The 10,195-nt window shown below is 34.9% G+C and overlaps 1 protein-coding gene across 1 annotated transcript; it reads right to left on the reverse strand.

The window, feature by feature from the left end:
• Window positions 1-366: 366 nt before the first annotated feature.
• On the reverse strand, window positions 367-5,935 carry LOC126819054 (mediator of RNA polymerase II transcription subunit 26). The gene is made up of 3 exons (XM_050546868.2): window positions 5,699-5,935; window positions 3,425-3,499; window positions 367-2,458 (listed from the first exon to the last, which is right to left on the reverse strand). Exons 1-3 carry the CDS (start codon window positions 5,759-5,761, stop codon window positions 551-553), a joined length of 2,046 nt encoding a protein of 681 aa, XP_050402825.1. The 5' UTR covers window positions 5,762-5,935; the 3' UTR covers window positions 367-550.
• Between the last annotated feature and the right edge of the window lie 4,260 nt (window positions 5,936-10,195).

Raw genomic sequence — 10,195 nt, forward strand, 5'->3', positions numbered from 1 at the left:
CTTGGATCCACAGCAGATCACATCAATAAGTAACATGTTTGAAACATTTATTATAGAAAATCCCACTGATATCCGATTTCTGCTTAATTTGTACTAACTATGAAAAGGGAGGACAAGTCAATCAAATTCATACAGTATCATGAGATAGCTAGTATTTCCAAACACTGGAGGACCCTATAATTAAAAACATTTTGTAATAAATTCGTAACAAAAAGATCTAATAATTTTAATATTAGAACTTAAAGACTGTTGATCACATACACAGACAAATGTTTCGACAATTGTCATTTCCAGAAATCTACTGATGTTCATCACAGTAATGCTCTATGTCTTAATGATAATATATCAAAATAAACAAGTAGGGAAAAAAACATGATATAAATTTTTATAGCAATAATTTCAATGCAAATTTTACAGGTTGATTGATGCAACAAATAATATTAGGAAAGAAGGTAATAAATCAATATAAACAACTCCCATCCACATAACACATTCCATATATTAATAACATGTTCACATCTTATAATCCTTCAATTTAAATAAACATAATTTAATCATCAACAATGACATAGGGCAAGATATGTAATGGGTCATCATCATAGGATGACAGAGTTAATGTACTTGCCCAATCATGCCAAACATTATTTCGATCACGACAGCCATTTACCCCTTCCCATGGTTCACTATGTACACGTAAAACATCTCCATCATGGACAGAATGGGGTTCAGGGACCACATAGTCTGAACTTTCCCAATCAATACTGTCTATGTCAATAGGTGGAAGTTGACTATAGATCTCATCAATAGTTAGTCTTTTCTCTTGCTGTTCACTATTGTGTTCTGTTTTAACAACTAACTCCTTCGAGTTCTCAATTTCCCTACTATATTGCTGCATATATTCAGATTCATTTTTAACAACTTTTGGTTTTTTGTCCTTGGAAATATTAATGATTGATTCTTCAGCATTCTGAGATGAGTTAATGGGAGATTCTGTTTTCACAGAGAAATCATCTATATGTGAACTTAAATCGGTAGATGTGGGTGAAAGTGAAGTTTGTAAAAATTTTTGAACAAGTTCAGTTTTAGTCTGACTTAATGATGGGGATGGCACACTGATATATGATGAATCATTACTTTTACGTTTACGTCTTGGTCTAATACCAGGTGGTAAAACCGAGCATTGTACATCAGCTTCATGTTCTATTTGTTTTGTTCTCAATTTTTCTAATATATCATTTCCATAATTAGCACTTCCAGTTTTTTGTTGTAGCTCAGCGATTAACTCAGCCGTTGTTTTCACTTTCGGTGTTTTTACAGCTGAACCAAATTTAAGGGAATCTTGTCTGGTGACAGATTTCTTGTTACTAGGTGTTGAACAGTCCAGTGATTTATCTAGTGGAGGACTATTGGAGCTTCGTGAAGATTCCAAGGTAGCACTATTAATCACAACAGCATTATGCTTTGCTTTATCACTTGAATTTTTTTGGTACAATTTTCCATTCAAAGGATGTTTTGATGAAAGACTATGAACAGAAGAATCTAGTTTTTGTTGCTTCACCGGTGGGACAGAATTGTTGTCTCCTGGACGTGTTCGTTTACGATTAGCAATGTCTGTTTTAGATACATTACTTTGATCTGCCCTTGAGCCAATTTCACTGCTTTGAGATAATGATTCTCTGGAATGATTTGATTTTTTCTCTTTTCCTCCTTTTTGTGGTGATGTTTTACGTTTTTTATTCTTAGCATGCCCATTACCAGTTTCCTGACTATTGCCACTCTGAACTGAGGAAGGAGTGCCCGGAAAACTAGATAATGAGTCTTCATTTCCCACTGGTGTTCCAGGCCTTTCAGCACCTAATAACTGAGGTGACTGACATGGTGTATTTGGCCTGATTTTAGGGGAATATAATTTACTCGGTTTTCCAGTGAAGTCTGCTTTGGCTTGGTTTTGTAGCTTGGGAGAATACGAATGAGAGACAGCAGGGCTTAATCGAGAGGATTGTAAAACTTGAAGGTTAGGACTGTTAACTGATGTTCTTAAATTAGGTGTACTCGAGTTTCTGGGTAACCCAGGACTAAACTTAGATCTATTAAGTTCAGGGGTACCAACATGGGGTACCTTTGGTTGTTTAGATACTGTAGCTCTAGAGTGAGAATTTGGGGTCACTGGCCTACCACTAACAGCAGGAGAAAGACTAGAACGTGCTTGAGTGACATAACTTTTACTTATTGCTGGAGATCGAGCAAAAGGACTTGATGGCTTTGACTCATTACCATCTGATTGTAAAACGCTGACATTTCTGTGTTGAGGTGGTGTACTAACACTATCACCATTAACATTACAATTATCAGTCAATAGATTTTGCCATCCTCGCACTAATTTCTTTGCTCGCTTGGCCAATTCCTTATTGGTAGTCTTTCTTCTCAGTTCATTCACATGGCGACCAATCCGTGTTTGCTGAAAAAAAAATCAAAATAAATCATGTGAAAGATTTCACGGGGTATCCCAAGATTAAAGTGTCTTCAAGTTCCATTATGCAAATGAGAAATTTCAAGCTGTTCAGAAATGATTGCTGGATTTAATAAATATGATTATGTATGTATTTAAAGAAATTTCAGGGCACAAGTCTATTAATTAGTGAATTGATAAAGATGACTATTCATAACCATTATAACTTTGGCAAGTATATAAGACAGTTATCTAGTCAGTAGAAAATAACATGTCATTGATTGCATTTAAAGTTTTAAGTTGATATAACAAAACAGTTATATCAAGATGTTTAGAGATCTCCATCGATTTGTAAACTTATCGATTCTTAATCTTACAAAAATCTTAGTACTTTTGGAGATCTCTATCCATCTGGCAAAAGGAGTCATTTCCAGGAAAATACGGATATTACTGGGATATTTCTGGCAATAGTTCTATTTCAGTTAAAATTCAGACATGAAATCTTATCTAGACAATCTCAGAAACAATTTGGGATATCAGTAGGCTACTTACCTATTCGTAGTGTTATGAATAATAAGAAAAAGTGTATATTTACAGGATTATCAAAATTAGAATTAAATGTTCAAATTACTTGGATAGAGAACTGAATGATGCTACATTCGCCATGTCCCCGAAAATTATGACAAACTGATTTCTTAAACAATAACATTTTAATTGAGCCAAAAAGAGAGAGAGAGAGAAATGGGGTTTAACGTCCACTCGACACAAACTAGGTCATTTTGGTACTAACATATGGTTTAATTTTATTTCAATAATTTAGGACAGACCTAAAATTGGAATTTCTGTGATGACATTTTACATTTAAACCTCCCAAAGAATTACTTGGTATCCAGTTATCCAAATAGGCAGATAATTGACAAAATAATAATAATTTAGTCCGATTCACTATTCGGTGCAAACCAAGAAAACATTTACCTCAAGTGCTTCTCTTGTTATTGGAAACTTTTCTAAAATGGAGATTACCTCCAGCACCACAGCTGCATCAATAACCTATAAATAAGAAGTTTTGTAATTACTTAGAGAAACGAAAATCAACAAAACGTGGACTATAAATCAATGATATTCTGTAAAGTGATTACATAACAGATGATGCACATGCTAGGTCAGCTGTAGTGTGCAATGGCCTAAACATAGCCAAGCATGTGATGATATTGTTATCAAATAAGGAAATGAAATTTAACATCCTACTGTTCTGCACCAACTCAGCTAATGAAGACGGGTATATACCATACAGTGTGTTACAAGGGACATTAGGGCCGACCTACTCTTATTATGAACTCCAAATGTCACAGGTTATTTAACGTGCACGCCAATGTGTACATGCGACCTCAGGTTTTCGTCTCATCTGAACGACTATATGTTGCCCCCTAATCATTTTATCTGTACCATTAGGATCAGCATTTATGTTACCAAAGATTGTGCTGGAGCAAGAACAGAATACTAGTCGTATTTTCCTTATTGATTTTACAAGGTTGTCAATAGTAAGTGCAGTTGGACCACACCACACACAAGACAAACCTATGGACATGACAATATACAGACACCTCAAACAACAAACGAACAATAATATCAGATCAAATGAATGGATCCTTTATAAATAACCATTTTCGTGAAATGTAAGCTTAGTTAAAAGCAATCTAAAATTAAATCGCTTATGTGTTGTAGTAACAAATTCAAGTGTATTGATTACAAAGTTAGGGCACAAGTCCTTATTTTAATAAAACAGAGAAAAACTAATAGTTATACTGAATAGAAGGAAACAATTAAAAAAAAAAAATGAATAGTCCCAACCGCAGTCATCTGCTTAATGACGTTAATAAAACATTATCTAACTTTTGTCTACCTTGCAGTTGCCCACTTCTGAATAAGAATAAATATTTCATCAATTATTCATTATTATAATTTGAAAATTAATTGGAAAAATTGGGATCTTTGCAAAATTGTAAATTTTCAGTCATTTATTGCTTTGCCTAACCCAATTCCTTTTTTTCTTTAACATTCCAATTCTGTTTCCCCTGCTTACCTTAATTTTGTTTTGTCTTATAAGTTATATGGCCGAGTGACGTAAATTTCAGTGATACCCTTTAATTAGATTTCAATGGCTTCTGCCAAGCGGTTTAGAAGAAGGGGACGTATTTTTAACAGCATGTTGTGTCGGACATACTGACTCTTGCGAGGTAAGCAAGGTCTTACTTTCTCACTAAAATGTTCTTATACACTGTACAGACGTTCACAGATACTGATATGCGACCGTTTAGCAGTAAATATTGACCAGTAAAATTGACTGGGAACCGAAAGTTTATCGACAACGATTCAATAGGACGGTTCCTGAACATACAGGGCGAGTGTAACGAGACCTACGTTCAGAGCTGAACTAAATCTAAAGGCACCCAATCGTAGCTAAACACAAGTACATCAGTATATCTCAACGTTTTTAGCTACATTCTTGTAGGCCTAGCTAATGTGAAAGCAGAAATCAATTGCTAAAAAGGATGTTTATGAAATAATAAAAAATAGCTAAAAATAATCAGTAGGCTTACAGCTTTACTTATCACAGGGATGCAATGCGATACTTCCAATGTGCCAAGTGCTTTCAATAGTTATAGAGATTTTTTTTCATTGTGCAGCACCCTACCAGTACCAATCAATAGCATTTGACATCAAGCATACCAGTTTTGCACTGGTTTTAAAACCAATGGCAAACAAGAAAATTTTTTTTTAAAAAAAAGTTTCAGTGAACAGTTACACTGTTAGTTACAGCACGTAAATTATTGTACAAAAGTGATAAATAATTGGACCCAGCAGAAATCTGTAATGGCCAAATAAACAAGGCCTAATATTGCTGTAAGTAATGAATAGATTTTAGGCCTATTTCAGTATTTCTGAACTAAGCTAAAACTTAAAATTAAAACAAAAAAGTCAAAAAGAGCACACAAGCTCCAGTAAACAATGAAAATAAATACTTTTTTTTTTAAAATTTAAATGAATATGTGTAGATCTCGTTAACTGTGTAGATTAAGAAGACCCATCAACAATTGTAGTTAAAAAGTGTTTAGCCACACAAGGCCTAGAGTCCTAATCAGCACTTTCCTCGCCAACTACCTAAACAGAACTAATGTTGTGGGGCAACCTCGTTCAGTTACGAACACCACAAATGAAAAATGATGTGCTATATCTTCAAACTCTTACATTATTATCCTCGTCAAGTGCCCCTAGAAGTTTCTCTTTTAACTGGAGAGGCGTGAACTGCATGGGGCCGGCCAAAAACTCCTATGTATAGGGGGTAGAGGCAGCGGAGGGTCTGAAGCTCTGCCACCAGAATGGCGGACATCCATACATTGTACGATACACTTCGACGCATTGGCATCTGGGAAGCCTCTCCAGCGACATGACGTCAAATGGCGAATCGGCTTCGGCTTTGCTCGTGCTCACGATCACCTCGCGCGAGATTATGTTGATGATGTTCAGCATTTGTAACCACGAATCTGATTGGCCAAATATTGGCAAGTCTTTTAATCGTACAATCTCATTGGATAACTTAGAGGTCAAACCTTAAGGTCACTCTAGTCGTAGAAGGAAGGGACGCAACTGCGCACTGGGTTAAAAAAAAAGGTTAATGCCGTTGTAAAATTTTCAGATAAAATTCCTTCATGACGGATACAGGAAATATTTCAACACTCCAATGCGAATTTCAGTCATATGCCTTTAGCTATAAACTTATTTCGTGGCATTTATTTTCACACTAATTTACTGAATAGCCCAATAATACGTGAATTGTATATAATTTAAATTTTACCAACAACCAAGGGACATAACCGGATGTTCATAAGAATTACTTCCCTTGCACTGGAATAGCTCGCGCGCGCTCTCTCTCTCTCTCTCTCTCTCTCTCTCTCCCCCCCCCCCACACACACACTTTCTAATAATTCCATATTTATTTATCAACCAGTATCTGAATTCATTATGAAATAATCTGTCATATTTGCTATAACTATACAATTTATCTTTCGGTATTAAATATAGAATTATTGTCTTCTTGGCTCTTCATAAAAAATGGATTTATAAAATATGCTTTTAAATAAGAAATAATCTTATCCAGCACAGATGATCTGGACTAGAGGGCTAAACACAGCCACTTTGTCACAACCACATAAAAAAATTAATCACTTTCTCGTCAGTAACAATAGATGTCCAACATATAAATCAGTAATGAATTGTGGTAATTAAATCAGTTATGGCCATTCCACTTTCAAGTACAGACTTGCTCAACAAATGTGACTCCCAACTTTGATGTGTTTTTTTCTCTCTCCAAATTTACCCTATTTCATAGCCAAAAGAACATTTGCTTGTTCAACAAATTATTTCAAATACTAAATATGTCAATAATAAAAAAGCAGAATTTTAAGAACAGATATCTCTGTTTTTCATTTTTGTCTTCATTAAATGGTTGTATGATTAAGAATTCAATCATGTTCTTCAATAGGTTCATTAGAGTGATTATGCACATAACATTTTCAAATAATACAGCTTAACTGTAAGGTATCTGTATTAAAAATACATTTTTCTTGGCAACTTCTGAACTGATTTAATTCCATTCTTCAGATATTAAAGTTTAAAGGAGCTAAATCGCTAACATTTGAGACCTAGAAATTGACAAAAGTGGGTCGCAACACATATAATACTGTAATATGAATGTATATAAACTGATTTACATTCAATGGTTTCCGTTTTTACTCCAATTTCAAATCAGTTAGTCAGTCTCAAGCGAGTGCAAATTTCTAGTGTCTGGTTATTCCAGTCTACATACGCCGTTTGATTTGGTGCATATTTGATTTAATCCCATAAAATTGCAACATTAAAGAGTCAATTATTACTGTCTGAACCTTCGTAAATTTTAAACAAATTTCTTCGATTATGAACTATCTACTTAACTTTGGTTATTATAAACCTACCTGTGCGTTTGAAATCACCACCTGTTAAATAAAATACATTCTACAATGAAATATTTCAACGAATAAGAAGGTTCTCTCTTGAAAATTTGACGTAGTTACTTGTATTTTTGACTGAGTTCAAGACAACATAGCTTTCGTCACGTGTTGGATGAAACCAGTGAAGCTGGTGCGGGGGTGGATTAACTTTGATTGACAGATATTTTGACAACCACGCGTTGCAATTAAAACAAAGTGCCATCATTTCGATCGTTTGAGTTTGGGCAACAAAAAATATCAACTGAAGACATTACAAGTTTTCGAGTGTATCATCAATTTGATATCATTCCTTCAATCCAATAATAACCGTTTCAATGACATCTATAAGGGCGTTGCAGCAGCCTTGAAAATGCCTTTTATGTGGGTTTATAATGCTATAAACCTATAAGACCTCTTAAGAAGCGCACCATCACTTCTAGTTTCAACTGCTTTGACCATAGGGGGTTGGATGGCTGAATGGTTAGCATGTGCGCGCTGTATCATAAAGTCTGTCATTGAGTCAACTGGCGTGGTTTCGATTTTCCGGTTGTACGTGACAAGGAGTAGGGCCACCTGTCCAATCTCGTGGGTTTTCTCCGGGTCCTCCGGTTTCCTCCCACTGCTAAGGACCCCTATGCGCGGGCGAATTAGTGAAGTGGAGTTGAACCATGTTGGTCCCGAAATGACCTGGTTTGTGTCGAGTGGACGTTAAACACCATTTCTCTCTCTTTCTCTTTATCGTCAACTATCTTTTAATTTATTGTAAATAATACTTAAATCACACCATAACCCCATAATTGTAAATTCCCTGTACATATACGTTGAATCTATCATGTTGTTTATCATATTAATGATATTCATGGGTAAAATGTAAGGCCCGTAAAACAAATGTCATTGTTTTTGTGCCGCATTTGTGTTAAAAAAAAATTCATCCACCAGACTCTCTAATCAAAAATATGATTAAAACAAAATATTTCAAAAGGTAAAGCTATAAACTTTGCAGAGATTTTACCAGAATGTAAAAGATGGTAAAAAAATACGGGCAGTTATCTGTGTGGACGTCCAAAACTCAATACCGAGCCAAGATTTATAGCTTATTCTTATACTTAAATTGTCGTAAAATTACGGCTGTAAACCCTTTATATGAAATGATCTCTCCCGAGAGTGAAGTAATCAGCTTCCATTTTAGTATTTTTCAATGTCAGAAGTTTGTTGGAATTCAATTTTCCAAGAGAGAACCTTTTTATTCGTTGGGATATTAAATTATGCAATGGATTTCATTTAACGGGAAGTGATTTCAAACACACAGGTAGGTTTATAATAACCAAGGTTAAGTAGTTTGTTCATAATCGAAGAAATCCGTTTAAAATTTACGATGGTTCAGACAGTAGTATTCATATTAATCTTATATTTATTTATTTACTGATAATTCCAAATGACTCTAACATTGGTACTTTTTGAAATCCGTTTTTCTTTGTATTGTGTAAGTATAGTCATTTATTTTATTCATGTAAATACAATACTGCCTGCTGTGAAATTAGCTATATAGGGCCATGCTCAAACCCCAAATATATTGAATAAAACATTTAGGTAGCGAAGGAATGGGAGTACCAGCCATAGAAATAAAGGTACCAGTAATAAATTGATCTTGCATAATATTATATTTGAAACCTTATTTTAGACTCAAGTAATCATCGAAAATCCTACTTAACAATTGTTAAATTTCTTAAATATTCTAGTACCATATGTTAAGTGCTATCTAAATTGGTCAACTCAGATGTGTTTGTATATTTAATTATAAACCTGTAACGGTAAATCTTCTTGATCTTTGGGGTATATTCTATGCCTGGAATAACTTTCGGTCTGAAAGTCGGGGGGGGGGGGGGGGGGGGGCTTTGAATATATACATGTACATGGGAATTTAGGCTTATTCTTCAGAACGTTTTTCTTTAAACCTGTTACAGGTTATTCTTCCAGGGTATGTTTTTTTTCGTAGGAAAACATAATATTGTAACATTTTTCTTACCGGAATTCTGGGATATTCTCATCTTACATACATGTAAACATAGGCGGTTTATAAGGAAGATGAAGTCCTCGACTTCGGTTATGCTGGGGACGAAAGACTTCAGAAAAACCTGCAAAAGAAAAACCTCGGCCTCCTGGCATAACCTCAGTCTCTTTCTTTATCCTACACTTAAGATATTGAAAAAAAAATTTTTTTATGAAAATCTCCAATTAAAGTACTAATGGGTTTTTAGTAAGTAATACCGGTAGATCATATTGATTTCATAATATAAGATGAGTGTACAAGTTGTACTACAACATAAAACAGTAGGCTACATCAGAAATAAGAGAAACACTGTTAGACAATACTAACACAGAAGCATGATACCAAATGAATAGAGCCTATGGACCACCATCTTCAATAGAAGGCTTGATCTCGCTTTAACTACGTACATCTTATCAAGGCTTTTAAGTAATACCCTGCATATTTCGGCACTAATTTTGATTGGGTATTCACACAGTTTGGGAGCCAATCAGATTCCTCAATCATCGCGAATACCAACTCCCGCACTTTTAAGCTAAAATGTCTACCTGTGATAATCGAGTTGCAGAGTACAAGGTTCGTTCAATGTCAAGGTTTCCGTGGAGGTCGCTATGTCACGACTTCTGTTTGGGCGCTGCTGTTCATGTGTCTGCTGATAACGCAGCTATAAGT

The sequence above is a fragment of the Patella vulgata genome, chromosome 4 (assembly GCF_932274485.2).
Source record: "Patella vulgata chromosome 4, xgPatVulg1.2, whole genome shotgun sequence".
NCBI lineage: Eukaryota > Metazoa > Mollusca > Gastropoda > Patellidae > Patella > Patella vulgata.